Below are 16,467 nucleotides of genomic sequence, written 5' to 3' on the forward strand. Positions count from 1 at the left end.
ATATATATTTATAATTGTTAATATTTATAATATAAATTTTATTAAAAAGATATAATTAAATAGAGTACTAAAAAAAATACTGAAAAATTATAATTAGAAGAGTACTAAATTTCAACCGATAAATTAATTTTTTTTTTAAATTACAGTCAAAACGTATTAAAGTAATATAATTTTAAATAATATAAATTTATGTCTTTTTAATAATTTTTATTTAAATATAATTTTAAATGATATAATATAAATAATATTTATTTTATTATAATTTATTTTGATACAAAATTATTAAATACAAATTACATTAACATTAATTTATTTTTTATCAAAATTAAATTTATAAAATTAATTTTATAGCAATTTTCGTTTACAATCTAGAGACCAAACACACACAAGTTGTTTATTTAGAAATTTTATTATCCACAGTTACTACTTATTAGCAAGTTTTTTATTCAGAATTACATTGTCTTGGGGTCTTGGGATGGATGATAGGATTGGGCTGGGGTAATTTGCTGTTGGATTGGGCTGGGTTGTGTTGGGTTGGGCTGAGAACATCTCCAACAAAAATAAAAATTTTATTATCCGATTTAATCTGGTTGAATCCGGTTCATTCATTCATTCATAGCCTGACTGCTTTGAGAGCCTTGCCTAAAACCCGCTCCTGTCTCTAGAAACTTTGGTTCTCAAGTATGGAGGTTGACGCCATTGGAGACCATGTTGAGAAGCTCAAGTCCCTACAAATTGACGAATATGAAGATGACGACGACGATGACGAACAAGAAGAAGAAGCTGTCACGCTTGGTTTCGTTGAAAAGCCCAAAAATGAATGGTCTCTCGAGCGCCAATTTTTCCCCAGCAAAGCTGGCGGAGTACCGGTACTCCCACTATGCTTCTGTGTTCATCCCTCTTATTCAATGAAACTAAAACCTGGCTGTTATATAAAAACATAGAAACTTTGAATATTGCTGTAGGCTTGGCTTGATCCTGTGGATATACCATCAGGGAGGTCATCAATTTGTGACATTTGTGGCGAACCTTTACAATTCCTGCTTCAGGTATCATTCTATCCATCACTGTTTCTAACTTTCTATACTCTCCTAATAATGGCATGGTTTGTAATTTACACGATATTCATTCAAAGATGTGAGTGAAATTTCAAGTTAGGAGAAGTTTTAGCTGCACCAATTAGTAGGATATATCCTTTTTCTTCTACCCAGCTAAGGGATTAGTGGAATTCTTGAAATGATAGGTTTATGCACCTACTAAGAAGGAAAGTGCATTTCATCGGATGCTGTTTGTTTTCATGTGCCGTTCCATGAGATGTCTTCTCAGGGATCAGCATGAGCAGTGGAAACGCCACCCGGAGAAGCCATCTAGAAGGTTCGTAATGTCTGACGAGAAAGAAAGTTTTCTTCCATTGTTTTTGGGGTTCCTTTGGCCAATCAATTCTGATTGTGTAATGATTTATTGAAGTGTGAAGGTTTTCCGTTGTCAGTTACCTCGCTTTAATCCTTTTTACTCAAGTGAACCGCCTAAGTATGATGGGAATTACAAACCTTCTGGCATTGGAGGTTAGTTTCTCATCATTTTATTTTTTGGCTCTTTTGTTGGGTATCATACATATATAAATGTATATGTTATTGTGATTTGATTCAATTTTACTAGTGTTTGTGTGATTTTGTATCTTGGGAAAATGGGTATTCATGATTATCAGATAGTCTTTGCTTCTGTCTGTGTGTGATTTCGGTTCTGTTCTTCAATTGCTAGCTTTCTTAGTTGTATCTGTTGATTTATGAATTTTTTTAACCGGTGACTGTTTCATCATGAGGAGTAGCATTCTAAAGTTATTGCATGAGTTATAGAGTTCATGTGTACATGCAACGCAATCCTTCTTTTTGATTTTGTGACACCATGCTTTTGCTACATTTCAGTCTCAAAATTTGATTCCCCGAACAAGTTGCTCTTACATTGTATCTTTATTGTTCTTATACTCAGCATTATTTCTACTATTATTTTTGCTTTGTATATGACTAATTTATGGCCTGCTTTTACATTAAGATCGTTGTATTAGTACTTCTATTGATTAGGCATATTTTATTAAAAGATAGGATTCTCTCTTTCTTTTAGCTACTCTTTGCAATTGGTGTGGGACATGGAAAGGAGATAAACTCTGCAGTAGTTGCAGACAAGTGCGGTATTGTTCTGAGAAACACCAGGTAGTTGAATTGATTAAATGTCTCATTTAGTCTCCTTTTCACAAATTTAATCCTATAAAATAACTTCCCATTTTCAATTTGCAGGTAATGAGTTGGCGCTCAGGTCATAAAATTGTTTGCCAGCAGATGAAAGTTTCTTCACCTATTGGCGAATCCAATAAAAGTGTAGCCACTTCATTGGAGTCTCATAAAGGTCACAGTTGTTTAAGACCTGTATATTTCATGAGTCACGTAGGTTAATCTAAAATTTAATCTTTCTAGCATAATGTTCATTACATCTGATATCTTACCATACAGTTGGAAGCAAGATTGTGTGGCCTGAATTTGAAATCATCATTGAACACGAAAGTGAATATAACACAGACATTCCTGAGGATAATGCTTTATCTAATTCCTTGATCTCGAAGAACAAGATTGATGACACAATGAATTCACTTATGGATAGTTTTCAGGTACAACGTGTAGCTGTTTTCATCACTGAAATTGTTCAGGATCAAGATCCTCTAAAGTGAGAAAGTTGGTAAAGTAGTAAAATGAGAAGTTAATCACTCTTAAATTAAGATAGTGGGGCGCACATTTCATAAAAGTTATAAAATCAATGGTGATTAATCCTTCACTTTATCAACTTCCTGACTTTAGAGGATCCAAATTCTATTGTTTAAGCATATAGTTTACTCACGATATTATTTGCAAACAGGGTGATGATGACAAAAAGAGTTGGGTTTACTTCCAAGAACGCATTGCCAAGGCCCCCGAACAAGTGTTGAGGTGATTATTATTGAGTTATTTAGAGTGCTTAACTGAGTTGAAGAACTTTTCTCAATGTCCTTATGATGGGAGCTTATGTGCTAAAAATGTTCCAAAACCAGATTTTCTTGCATAATGAATAAACAAATTCAAAATAACCCAACTAATTGAACTGATTTCAGGATATATTTCCATTCAATCGACTGATACAAACTTATGGTAAATACAGGTACTATAAGGATACAAATGCGAAGCCAATATGGCCTGTTTCGAGTGGTCGGCCATCCAATGCTGATATCCCTAAATGCAGTTATTGTGGTGGACCAAGTTGTCATGAATTTCAGGTAGTTAGTTACGAGAAGTTTTTGCTTGAAGGGTTCTTCATGGTTTTTCTATTGGTGTTGATGTTACTTTTAGATTTTTAGTTAATAAGCTGTTATTATTGTTGGTGGCACTAGATTTTACCACAGCTGCTATATTACTTTGGAGTAGACAATGAAGCGGACTCTTTGGATTGGGCTTCAATTGTGGTGTATGCATGTGAAGCTTCTTGCGAAGCAGGTTTGCCTTACAAAGACGAGTATGCTTTTGTTCAACTTTTTTCACCTTCCCATGATACAATCCACTGAAATTTTGACCTTGCCCTTGTATTTAAAAAATTAAAGATATTTTTGTTAAGAGTTTTTGGATGTGGGGATAGGAATATATGTATTTACCTTTGTCCTCAACTTTGAGGATCATGACTGTTTATTGTGTAATTTATAGGTTTTTGTTGAAAATTTTCTGTCATTAAAAGTAGGCTTTTTTTTTTTGTACCTTTGTGTTATTTTTGGAGTTCCTACTATGTATAATGTATTTTTCTTTTTTTAGAGGTACTTTTGTTCGTTATACATTAACCAGTTTAATCAGTAATGCATTGCAAGGGTCCATAACTCAATCAAAGTTCAAAACTAAATCAAGAAAAGAGAAGATGATTACATTGTTGAATAGAAGCTTCTTTACATAAAATAGAACTTCAGAGTTGATGTAGACGGAATATGATAACATGAAATGAATAATATTATGCTTCTCTTCCCAATTCAAGACAATCAAAGGTTCTTCATCTCTTGTTATTTGAATATAATTTTAAATTTTTTATGTGTGATAGTTTTAATATTATTACTATTTTTAACCGTCCCACTTCAAACTGCTGGATGAGTTTTATTTAGAATTTGAATTTATCAAATCCAATACAAAGTATAGCAAATTATATAATCCGAGACAAGGACACCCTAACTAATTCATTATATTTCTCATTCATGAGATGAAAGAATATATGTGAGGCCTATGCCATTTTACTATTTTAGAGGCACAATTTAGTTGGGGTGGTGATTAGTGAATCTCAACACTCAAAACAGGGAGAAAATTCTGCCTCTCAAAGAGTTGCATTAAATTCTTTTACTATTTTTTCCCCTCTTTTTGGAGCCCTTCGAATCTTATCAAAATGCAAATAGAAATAGTGCTAATTTGAAATAAGTTTGTAAAACAAAATAATCCAAATATTAAATAGTATTAAATAGAAAAAAACATACTAGCAATTGCATAGTTTCATGGTTGGAATCAATGAATGGATAATATATTAATATGAGAATAATAATGAAGTACGAATGCACGAGTGCCAACTGGTGGTGCCAGAGCCTAAATGACTATTATGCAAATTGGAGACTCTGGATAATCACCATTATCATCCACAAATCAAACCCCATAATTTTTATTCCTTTTTCACACTTCAATTTATTTAGTTAGTAATCTATGAAATTAATTTTGCGTATGTAGTTGGTATATCTAAAGCTTCTGAGAATAACCACACCGAAAAGCGACCAATAAGGACCAACTTTGTTTGCATCGTCCAACATATAATTTGCCGTGACATTATTACTTTCACCTCTTTCATACAACAAAGAAATATACATGTCAGATTAGACATTATTATTATGTAACCTTTTTTCACACAGTAGTCTATATGCAATAAACATATATATTGAAAAAGGATAAAAGCGTCAAGTTAGTTCTTAATCCATACTATAATTTGTTTTGAGCTACATATATGTAAGTTGCGTATGGTACTTGCTCTATATTATTCCTGCTAGTATATGTGAATCCATATATATATATATATATATATATATATATATATAAAATTATTATCAATTGGTTAAAATGTTGAAGAATAATATAGTATAAAATCCATGAAAAGATACCATATCTCTCAACTTAAATTCATAACCAATAAGAGAAGAAATGCCTATAGTATGTGATACCTAAAGTTGTCATTTCGGTTTAATAAGATAATCATTACACATACTATATCTATGTATATGTATATATATACACATACACACTATTATTCCATATATCATATGATGGCACTTGTCTTCAAAAATGTTCCAATGAGTGGCACAAATAAGATATCAGTTAAAAAACTTTATGACCGAGTTCTTTTTTATATATATAAAGTCGTGTATAATAGAACCATTTCAGCAGCATTCACATATATACATCTTATTTAGTAGCACATAATAATGAGTGAATTAGTATAATAGAATCATTTCTCATACACATTACTTTTCTAATTTTCTTAGAATTGTGCAACTTAGATACAGAAATTGAATGATGCTATTTTTCTTTCTCCCTGTAATGTAGAAATACTGTGGATCGTTCATTTGTTGCACCAATTATGCTACAAGATGGCACAATTATTGAGGTAATAATAAGTTTAACCTCACTTTTCTTGTTAATTAACTAGCTAGGATCTTCAAAGTAGGAATAAACTATTAGTACCTATAAGGGTTTGAATTTGAAAATTGAAAAACTCAATTACATATATAAATATATAAAAGTAATGCATTCTTTTTTTTGTTATTGACAAATACATCTTTTTTCTTGTTAATCATTTGATGCTTACAATCACAGTAAAGATATTAAAAATCACTTTCAATAACAGTACTCATCATTTGACACAATCATATTCCTGTAACAACACATACACCAGATATTGCAGTGCTTATATATATCTATGTCAATATCAGGGTAGATCAATTACTCCAAGGCACATGCCAAACAGCTTCTATCCATTGGTGCTCGCTCGAGAAGTTGAATTTCCAGGCATACCTATTAGCAATTCTGGGTATGTATAGTTTTCAATTATACTGTTGTATATATTGATTAGTATATGACATGGCAAACAAAGGTAGAGAATAGTAAATACTAGTTTTGTTAGGGGTGGTCTGCGGATGGATCGGATCGGATATGGCTAAAATTTTGATCCGATCCGTATTAAAATCATCGGATCGGATCGGATTCAATATCGCAATTTTTAAGGTTGGATCCGATCTGATCTGATCTGCACATTTGCGGATCGGATCGGATCGGATATCGGATATCGGATATATTCGCAAAATACAAAAATATTTTTAAATGCTTATTTTTATTAAAAAATATCAATAAAATTAATTTTTTCTCTTCTTTTAAATATGTTTACTCTTAAAATAATATTAAACATAATTTTTTTAAATAATAAATTAAAATAATAAAACATATATGATAATTATTAGATGAAATAAAACATAAAAAGATTATTTATTTATTTATTTCTTTATTTTTGCGGATACGCGGATATGCGAATACTAACACAAAAGGCAGAAACTCACCTGCAGTCGACTGCAGGTGAAGTTGCTTCTGGATGGCTGACACGTGTTACTATGTGGTTTAAAAAAAATTGGTTTATTTTATATAAATAGTTTATTTAAAAAAACCGGTTTGAATTGGACCAAGCAGTTACTTTTATTCCCTACTTCTTCGTTTCGCACGTAAAATTCGTTCTCTTTCAATCCCTTTTCAGAACTAATATGAAACTTTCAATTAGTTATGTTCCTTTTATTTATATTTTTTAATCAAATTTATTGTTTCAAATGTATTTTTAATTTATGTTTTTATTCATTCCTCCGTGAATGATGAAAATTATTTAATAAATACGTACATATTTATGTCATCACACCATTTTGATGTTCAGGATCATAAATGCCAAGATAATTCATAGCAATTTCATGTGATGGAAGATAAAAATGTAATTATGGTATAACGTAGACTAGTTGATAGCATGAGCATTGTTGAAATTTTGGCATGATATCTTTCATATTTATTATATGTCTCTTTAGTTGGTGATGTTATAGTTTATTGTGATGATATGATGGTAGTTTAATTGTATGAGTTAGGTCTTTTTATTTGGTTGAATTTTTTCTATGGCTATCCTATTCTTGATGGCAATGTCAAAATAAATATTTTCATTAGTTGTTCTTTTTTTTCTCTATTTTTGAATCAATTTTATTTTGAAAAAATTTATTAAAAATTTTTGTTGTAGACAAAATTAATAATATTATGTTCAATTATTTAAGGAGACCAAATTAATATTTTGATTAGATACTTTTGTTTTATTGAAAATAAATTCTAGTTGATAAGTAAAAACACAAAAACGTGCATAACAGTGAAATCATAATTTCTAGACAAGTAAATTATAGTCTTATTATCTTAAAAAAATAATTTATTTATAGAATAATATTGAAAAATCAACAATAATTTGCATGAAAATAGTTTATTAGTAAAATAAATGTTAATTGATTGATTACCATAAAATTTAATTTAACGATAAATTTGCAATTGAACATATTTTTACAGCTTAATTTAAAATCTGTTTACAACTTAATTTAAAAGCAACTGAAAATGTAAGTTATGGGAAACAAAACAAAACTCATCAAGAAAATAGAAACAGAGACACAAAAAAAACCAGATGATATCATTTATGCCATTCCTATAAAAAAACCATGAATTTTGTTTCTTTTTCAGAATACTAAATTTTACTTTTTCAAACAATTTGTATACATATATTTGACAAAAATTAAATAAAAAAAAAGTTTCAGATAAATTTAAAGAAAAATTGGTCAATATGAATGAAGAAAAAGAACATATCAAATTCATCTATTAGGAATTTAGGAATAACACACGGTAAGAATTTAAATTATTTTAAAAGTAGTTATTTGATCTATTCAAACCGATTTTTTTAAATAAACCATTTGTATAAAATAAATTGAGTTTCCACCGACACAAAATCAGCAATCCGATCTGATTAATGTGCTGATCCGATCCGATCCGATCATCAAATCCATATCCACAATTTTCGGATCGGATTCGGATAAATACCGCGGATATGCGGATTGGATCCGATCTATGAACTCCCCTAAGTTTTGTGTAATGATATATGCAGGTTCTGTTTGGACAAAAGCCTTGATCGTAACAAGGCCAAGGGGAAGATAGTTGTGTGCATGAGAGGGGAAGGAGGAAGAATAAGAAAGGAATTAGAAGTTGAAAGAGCTGGTGGTGTTGGTTTCATCCTTGGAAACAATGAACTACTTGGGAATGATATATCAAGTGACGTTCACTTCATTCCTTCCACTCAAGTGTCCTATCACATGTCTTGAGACTCATTCACTACATCAATTCTTCTTCTAATCCAATGGCATATATGCTTGAACTAACCAGAATCATGTTGTAAGAAGCCAAGTTGCAGTGTCTTTTACCTAATATTATTGCCTCTTGTTAATCATTTCAATTGATTTATTATTGGAGGGGCATGCATGATTCAGATAAGGTACTGCTACTAGAAGCACAAGTTGATGGTTGTAGCTATGATCATGTGATATATAATATATTAAGAATTAAGAATATGGAAAAGTAACGCTTTGGTTTATATTTCAGAAATTATGGGTGCTATATATTATTGTCCATACAAGAGCAACACCATAAAAAGTTTAATGTCTTTGTGAATAGCATATGGTCTTGGAATATCAAGTCATAGAGGCAATCATAGAGAGTTAACCATGGTTGAGCCTTTCTCTGTTCATCATTTGATGAAGACCGTGGCCCCGCGATTGGACCTTGAATGTTTTGGCATTTTGCCATATCTATATATTAAATTAAGCAGCAAGCAGAGGTTATTTTTGTTTGTACGGGAGTAAAATGAGTGATATATTCTAATATTATAATTTTTGGTGTTTTTTAAAATTTGTAGAAAAACTAAAATGGGAGGATCCGATTTTTGTATTTTAAATTTTTTATTTTTTTTAAAAAGAAATTTGTTTTTTTAAAAGAAAAATAGTACCAATAAATAATTGAACCATTTTATTTTTATACCAAAAGTTTGTAGTGCCTTGAAGTCTTAAAATGTAGAAATTGGGACAAAATGGTATATGTTGGGACAAATTGGTATAAATGGATCATTTTATCACCTTTGTGTTCCAAGCCATTCCAGAATCACAAGAGTAATAGTACCTGCATCATTGGCATTTAGCAGAATCCTAAATCTCCACAACACACATTTATATTATCATCAGTTACCATCTCAATTCAGCAAAATTCTGTCAGTTGCTTGCAATTACTGAATCTCATTATATTACGACAATATTTATGTAAGCATCCCTGATCACATGGATGGAAACAAGAAAATATTTATGTAAGCATCCTGATCACATGGATGGAAACAAGAAAAATAAGTTTCAACGGTTGATGTTATATAGAGATTAATTTCGATCCACTTGTAACATTTTTGTTGATACCACAATACATAACAATTTTTTTCTAGAACTATCACTATATTAAAATTTACATTCCATGAATACATTTCTTAAATTTTAGCTACCTTTCCATTGAATACATAACTAATATATATATATATATATATATATATATATATATATATATATATATATATATATATATATATATATATTTATACAAGTATACAACATTTTCATATCTGGGAGCACTGCACCGATCCCTCACGGTAGTTCAGTTCCTCACTTCCTCCCCTGATTGGTTAGCTGCTAAGCTCTAAACATGTTAAGAAACCAAACTAGTGAACCTCTAATACAGCAGCTTTAGGAATGTAACAATATAATTGGCAACAACAGCAGATCCCAGGTTGAATATGGTGGTGTACTGGTGTCCTCATTGACAATTTGGAATACACCAATTTCAACTTCTAAATGGACCTTCTTCTTCCCAAGCTTCTGTTCTAACTTTAACCCGTTCACCATTAAAGTGAATATATTTCCACTTCAGCCCATATCGTTTTGTAACCAATTTACTGTTTTCTTCTTGGCCAAGTTTTCTAAAGGCATTTGCCACTCGTCTGACCGTATCTTCATCAGGTTTTACCTGCAACTCCTCCATGTCTGCAAATATCTAACTTACAAACATGATAGCTCCATGTCAAAGCATAGAAGAATTAACCTTATAATTGCTGAACAGCTTGCATCAAGGTATAGTAAGATTGATAGTACAATAAAAATATACCTCAATCATCTTTTCTGGCAAATGATGATGATCATATAATGTGACCATTCTAGAAAACAATCTCTTTGAGACAGAAAGTGTGTGAGCATGTACAATCATATTCCACAATGACTCTGCCTCATCTACCCTCTGATCCATATCAAATGCCAGAAGAAGGGTGTCATATGTTCCCATTGTTGCCCCTTGACCTTTGCTTAACATCCACTTTGCTACCTGAGGATTGATAAGCAGTAAGATTCTTTTCCATTACTCACAAAGTAAACAAAACAACATATCATTACAGTTGTACATTGTAAAGGCTCAAACTCAAGCTGGATGGCATTCTCAAGAATATCAAAACATTATTATAAAAATAAATAAATAAAGAAAAGAAATATACAAAAAGCACATTGATATATATTAAAGTACTAAAGATTCAAATCAGTTATGTGAGTAATTTATATAGACTGCAGCTTGAACAGCTGAGGGACCATTTCTTGAGCTAAAGACCATTCTTCACTTATATAATAACTCAAACCATGATTGATATAAACAATTTTGGCTTTGGTCAAAACTCAAATTACCCATGAACTATCTTTCATCTCATGAGGAAGCAATTTCAGCTTTGAACCATGTCATGGAAACATTTAATAAACACTTCACAAACAAACCATAATTATTAGTTGTCAAATAGTGTCCCGAAATTTGCAGAAGTAAATGAAGAGCTTAGTATAACATACTTGAATTACACGAAGCCATTGTCTCCTTTTTCTTAAGATTTTCAAAGCCTTGGCTGCTGCTATCACTGGGAACTCTGTCTCCCAAGCAGTCCATTTGTCTAAAGCCCCAAAAACAGCCTCTTTCTCATTCGAAAGCTGAGATACCTAACCTTCCAAGATTCAAAATGCACAAAAATGGACATATATAAATATATTTTTTTCAAGGGTTCATTTTTTCTCACTAAATTCCAAACCGAAAATAATAAAATTGGTATGAGCAAACATACAATTCTAATAAGGTTCAATGCCTTCTGGCCAGATTGAGCAGAATCTCTGCTTTTCCACAAGTGGTGCTCTTTCTTTGCCACTCTCTTTTTCTCCTTCTTCTTCCCTTGTCTAAATTACAGGTGAATTCTAACGTGAAGCATGAATAAATGGTTAAGAAACATAAAAAGAAATTACATGAACTATAATATCATTGAATAATAAGTGCAACAATAACTTACTTCTCCTTCTCTGAAGGACTATTGCTTCGGGAAATGTTGGAGTGACCAAGTGAGGAATCAAACGCACAATAGGCATCAATTCTCTGCAATTGAATACCAGAGAAGTAAGAATACTTTATTTTACTTTATTTTTTCTTAGCAGAATAAAGCTACATGAAAAGACATGCAATTACTTTTGAAAAATTTATAACGTTATGTGAGATGGATAGTGTTGTTATTGAGAAGGAGAAACTATTGTTGAGCAAGAATTGAGGTTGAGCCCTAGTGTGACATTTGGCTGATGAAAGAGAGGGGCAAATAATTGAGTTTTGAAGTGTTTGAAGCATCGTGGTTTTCTTCGGGGGACGAGAACGGAGCACAACAGCTGCGGGAGAGAAGCGGCGGCACCGTGGCGGAGCTCGGAGGCAGGGTTTGGGAACTGACCTGAGTTGCTGTGAGCCGGTGAGACTGAGCGAGGAGCAAGGTGGGCTTCAATTGGGTTCATAGTGGGCTTCTATTTGGGCCACCATGGGAGCATATTTTACTTTAGTATTCGTTCTGAATCAACAATTATTTAGGTGTTGTGGAGAAAATATAAAAGATCATTAAGCCCACGATAATTTAAAGTTACCAAAAAGGACAGAAAAGACAGTATTGAATCCATTTACTACACTTCAATAATTCTTCAGCTTTGCAATTTTTGGTGGGGTTCTATTTTGCATCACTACAATAATCTTAATTTCTTAAATGTTTTCCTAATTAAACAACAATAGCTGGAGCCAGTGAGCCGTAGCTCGTATGATATATCTCTCTTTTCTCGTCTCAAAGGTCTCAAATTCAAATCTTATCAATTGAAACTTAGAATTGGGTTGTCCAATTCACTTGATAAAAAAAAAAAAACAATAGATGGATAAACATTGAATATATGTTATGTTATAGAAATGATTTTCACCAATAATAAGTGATGGAAAGTATATACATAGTAACTTGTAATTAACAGGATCTATCCTTCAAATTTTCTAGCTGACCTTCTCATCAAGATCACAATAATGTAATATATAATATAATAGAGTAGTTTTCTCAATGATTAAGCCTTCAATCCACTTGGATTAACCTACACCTCTCATTTCATTCTCTCTTCTCTAAATATTTATTCCTAGGGTTTAAATTAAATATTCCTAATTTCTTATCATCCATTTGGTGTACGTATTCGTTTTATAGGTATTCAAACCAACTATAACATAAATGTCAAACTACTTATTGTTCATTTGTTTATTAAAAAATATTATTTATATATTAAAATTAATTATTAATATATTTGTATATAAATATATATAATTTTATTTATTATTAAAATATATATTTATATTTTAATATATATTTTATATTGATAATTAATTTTTATGGCTAATTTTAATATATATGTAGTATAATTTATTTATTTTATATTTCCATAAAAATAGGTCTCGCTTACATGCATTCAACACGTATAAGTGAATAAATGAACAACAATGCTAGGAAACCAACTCTATATAAGCCAAGAATCAGCCAACTGGTAATCGGATGTTGCTACTAATAGGCACACGGATGTTTCTTTTTCTTATAAATTGGATGGTTTTGGATATGGTTTCTATGTTTCATGTGTTACGCATTAATAAAACATAATTAATTATATGGAATCAACTAATGAATGATCAAAACATCTGTTCCGTGATTCTCTCCTAACACTAACGTGGTCAACAATAATTTAACAAATAAATTAAATTATAAATTAATAAAACTAATTATAATTAATTATGTTGTTCCATTCTTGGCTGCTGATTATTAATTGGTTCCATATACTTTTCCATAAATGAATAATCAGAACATCCTCATAGTCAAATCTCAAATGCATCTAGTATCAATTTTTCAAAGATGGCTAATGAAGATTTTATAATTATCATTATATAAAGATATTTTATTTTGATTATTGGATGATAAATTATAGGGTTTGATTTTTATATATTATAAAAATATTATTTTTATTTAGAGTGTGACTGAATAAATAAATTATATTTTTAAACAAAAATCATCATAAAAAAGATATTTTTGACATCTTTATTAGAATAGTTAATAAAACATATATACATTGAATAATCAATTTCGTACATTGTTTGCATATGATGTTGGAGAGGTTCAAGATTTCTCAAATAAAAATCACATCCTAAAAGAATCCAACATTAAGATCTCTAATAAGCCATGCAAATATATATATAAATAAAACATAGTAACATAGATATGTATATATTCCGATCAAAATTAATTAAGCTCTAGATATTTACTCAAACATTTCTTTAGGAAAAAAAATATATTATATAATAGTTTTATATATCTTTGCTAATCATAAATTTGATCTATTTATGGAGAATGTAAGGATTTTGTTTGGGTGACTTTTATAAAAAAAAAATCTTTTTTTTTAGTTATTTTTTTAAAATTTTTTTTATGAAAAAGTAAGTATTTTACGTAAAAAAATATTTTTATTTATCAATTATATTTGGGTATGACAATATAAAAATACTTTTTTGTTTATTTATTACATAAAAAACATCTTTTTTAAGAAAAAATTTTTTTAAAAAAAATTGTAAATTACATCTTCTAAAAAAAGATTTTTTATTTATTTTTATTTTTACTATTAGAAATTTGTCAAATATCCTACTACATAAAAAAGGTCTTTTTTATTGAAAAGAACTTTTTTTATTAAAATAATAACGCCAAAAAATCTACTAAGTATTATGTTGAGCAATAGGAAAATAAGAATTAAAGTTTAATTCATGATTGGAAACTTGTATCATGAAGGGGAGAGATTGGGATGAAGTGATGGAAGCAAATTAAGAAATCGATCGAACTGTAAGAGCATCCCTCGCGGAGGAAACTAAGCTTGTTGCTTGGAAAATACAAGTTACTTGGACTAACTAAAGAGGTATATGTATGTATGTATGTATTCCTGAACTAAACAAATTAAAGGGAGCAAGGCAAGATAATAATTGAAGTCTAAATGAGATAAGAAAATAAAGGAGACTTGCACGAAAACAGCGTGGGAGAACGTAAGAAAAAAGCAGACCTAATGATTAGAAGATTAGGGATAGATTAGATAGCTAGCTAGCTAGCTATATAGAGAGCACGTGCGTCAATAATGGAGAGGTGGCATACAATGAGTGGTTGACAGGTATGCATGGTTGTGGGATCCACCAAAATTCTGTTATGTCATCGGGAATTGAGAATTGGAAGCCGCGAGATGCACCCTCCTCTGACAAATTCAACACTTTCTTACATATCTTTCGTTCCAACCCCGCCTTCTCATCTTACATTACTATAATAGTGGCTCGGCGCGGCTCGACTCTCACAATATCACTTGGAATGGTTTCGTCCTATTGTCCTACACTTCACTGAGTTTACGTTTCAGATGAATTATTATCATTATTATTGCTCAATTTTTTAATTTCCAACATGCTCTATCTATCCAGCAAAACGAAAGTAGCTCCAACTTAACATCATTTTATTTCCACAATCCTAACTTTGAACTTGCTTAAGACTTGTAAGTGGAATTGGATATGATGAAGTAAATAAATGTTAGTATTAGGTTGGGAAAACATCCATCCTCTTGAAGATTTATTTCACACAAATTAAAATACGAGATTCTATCAAGAAATCATTTGTCTTAAAAAGTTAAATCATTTATTCCATCAATGTTGTTGTTCAGAAGGTGAAGTTAATATTTATGGTTTTCTTGAGATAACCAAGAATTCTTATTATAGCTTTTCAATGTTGATTGATAGGTTTTTCTATAAATCTTGATAAATTATATATAGTAAATATTATATCAGGTTTAATACAATGCATTATATATATTAAATTTTCTATAGCATTAGTATATTCTAATTGTGTTATAAGTCTTTCCGTGATTTCTTCTAATTTAAAATTAAGATCATAGGGCGTATTGGATTCTTTAATTGTGAGATGATCAAACTTTTTTAATATCTTTTTTATATAATGAGATTGGCTTAAAGTAAAGTCAACTTCATTTTTATGCACCTTTATGCTTAATATTGTATTCAAATCCTTTATCTTGAATTTAGAAGTTAAATACTCTTTCGTTACACGAATTTCTTCTAAATTTGTTTCGATGATTAACATATCATCAACATATAGACAAATGATTACTACATAATATTTAGTAAATTTTGAGTAAATACATTATTCAAGCTTAATAAAAGGAGAAGGTAAAGACAAAGAAGTTACGTGAGAAGCCATTTGATAACACCACTGAATCAAACTTCTCATGCCATTGTTTAGGCGTTTGTTTTAGGGCATACAAAAACTTAATTAATTTGCAAACTTTCTTTTCATTTTTGGGTAGCATATATAGCCTTCCGATTACTCTATATAAATTTCTTCATTAATATCTCCATTTAGAAAAAGCTATTTTAACATCTATTATTCAAGCCTAAAATATTTTCAGTCACCAATCTACTACTTCTATTCATAACTATCATATACTATTGCATTCCACAAGCTTCTGCTGCGCCATTCTGATTTGATTGATTTTTTTCACTAATTAATTAACTAATCTAGTTATTCAATCAAGTCATACATCATTATCAGATTACGAAACCTAAGCTTACTTTTGAACTTCTTCAACTCAACCTAAATAAGGTTTATGCTCATCCTAAGACTAAGTAATAACTTAGGGCCATATAGCATATATAAGCCTACTAAACAACCTACGAATCTTCACTTATCATAACTAAATCAAATGTTAAACTCAGCCAAAAATTCAAATCTAAATTTATTCTCACTTATTTTTTTTTCTTCTACTTGCTTCCACACTTAAACAACTCACCAGGTACCAAATGTGATATCAATCTGCTTAGAATCTACATGTAAACCACTACCTCATAGTGT

The 16,467-nt window shown here is 30.4% G+C and overlaps 3 protein-coding genes across 4 annotated transcripts; 2 read left to right on the top strand and 1 right to left on the bottom strand.

The window, feature by feature from the left end:
• Positions 1 to 583: 583 nt before the first annotated feature.
• Positions 584 to 3,894, top strand: LOC112714656 (uncharacterized). Its single transcript, XM_025766294.3, has 10 exons — positions 584 to 869; positions 966 to 1,049; positions 1,244 to 1,374; positions 1,468 to 1,565; positions 2,122 to 2,210; positions 2,295 to 2,403; positions 2,508 to 2,662; positions 2,908 to 2,978; positions 3,187 to 3,301; positions 3,416 to 3,894. The coding sequence occupies exons 1-10, from the start codon at positions 684 to 686 to the stop codon at positions 3,584 to 3,586; spliced, it is 1,209 nt and encodes a 402-aa protein (XP_025622079.1). The 5' UTR covers positions 584 to 683; the 3' UTR covers positions 3,587 to 3,894.
• LOC112718122 (subtilisin-like protease SBT5.6) lies at positions 3,867 to 8,723 on the top strand. Its single transcript, XM_025770022.3, has 4 exons — positions 3,867 to 4,051; positions 5,640 to 5,700; positions 6,026 to 6,123; positions 8,257 to 8,723. Exons 1-4 carry the CDS (start codon positions 4,008 to 4,010, stop codon positions 8,468 to 8,470), a joined length of 417 nt encoding a protein of 138 aa, XP_025625807.2. The 5' UTR covers positions 3,867 to 4,007; the 3' UTR covers positions 8,471 to 8,723.
• A 999-nt stretch (positions 8,724 to 9,722) lies between these two features.
• Positions 9,723 to 12,140, bottom strand: LOC112714657 (pentatricopeptide repeat-containing protein At4g18975, chloroplastic). Of its 2 annotated transcripts, none has more exons than XM_025766295.3 (6): positions 11,721 to 12,118; positions 11,548 to 11,630; positions 11,329 to 11,437; positions 11,063 to 11,206; positions 10,344 to 10,556; positions 9,723 to 10,232 (listed from the first exon to the last, which is right to left on the bottom strand). In XM_025766295.3, the coding sequence occupies exons 1-6, from the start codon at positions 11,871 to 11,873 to the stop codon at positions 10,023 to 10,025; spliced, it is 912 nt and encodes a 303-aa protein (XP_025622080.1). In that variant the 5' UTR covers positions 11,874 to 12,118; the 3' UTR covers positions 9,723 to 10,022. The 2 variants fall into 2 exon arrangements, with proteins under 2 accessions (XP_025622080.1, XP_072060534.1); XM_072204433.1 differs by having other exon boundaries at positions 10,100 to 10,236; positions 11,721 to 12,140.
• Between the last annotated feature and the right edge of the window lie 4,327 nt (positions 12,141 to 16,467).

Source organism: Arachis hypogaea, chromosome 10, assembly GCF_003086295.3.
Source record: "Arachis hypogaea cultivar Tifrunner chromosome 10, arahy.Tifrunner.gnm2.J5K5, whole genome shotgun sequence".
NCBI lineage: Eukaryota > Viridiplantae > Streptophyta > Magnoliopsida > Fabales > Fabaceae > Arachis > Arachis hypogaea.

What these genes read in the sequence shown, in the direction of transcription:
- LOC112714656 (XM_025766294.3), top strand. Translation starts at nt 684, where the DNA reads ATGGAGGTTGACGCCATTGGAGACCATGTTGAGAAGCTCAAGTCCCTA. An exon ending in GCAAAGCTGGCGGAGTACCG is followed by an intron (nt 870 to 965) that starts GTACTCCCACTA and finishes ATATTGCTGTAG; the next exon opens with GCTTGGCTTGATCCTGTGGA. An exon ending in ATTGTTCTGAGAAACACCAG is followed by an intron (nt 2,211 to 2,294) that starts GTAGTTGAATTG and finishes TTCAATTTGCAG; the next exon opens with GTAATGAGTTGGCGCTCAGG.
- LOC112714657 (XM_025766295.3), bottom strand. Translation starts at nt 11,873, where the DNA reads ATGCTTCAAACACTTCAAAACTCAATTATTTGCCCCTCTCTTTCATCA. An exon ending in CATTGAACCTTATTAGAATT is followed by an intron (nt 11,207 to 11,328) that starts GTATGTTTGCTC and finishes TTGGAAGGTTAG; the next exon opens with GTATCTCAGCTTTCGAATGA. An exon ending in TGCCAGAAAAGATGATTGAG is followed by an intron (nt 10,233 to 10,343) that starts GTATATTTTTAT and finishes TTTGTAAGTTAG; the next exon opens with ATATTTGCAGACATGGAGGA.
- LOC112718122 (XM_025770022.3), top strand. Translation starts at nt 4,008, where the DNA reads ATGAATAATATTATGCTTCTCTTCCCAATTCAAGACAATCAAAG. An exon ending in CCAATTCAAGACAATCAAAG is followed by an intron (nt 4,052 to 5,639) that starts GTTCTTCATCTC and finishes CCTGTAATGTAG; the next exon opens with AAATACTGTGGATCGTTCAT. An exon ending in ATACCTATTAGCAATTCTGG is followed by an intron (nt 6,124 to 8,256) that starts GTATGTATAGTT and finishes TGATATATGCAG; the next exon opens with GTTCTGTTTGGACAAAAGCC.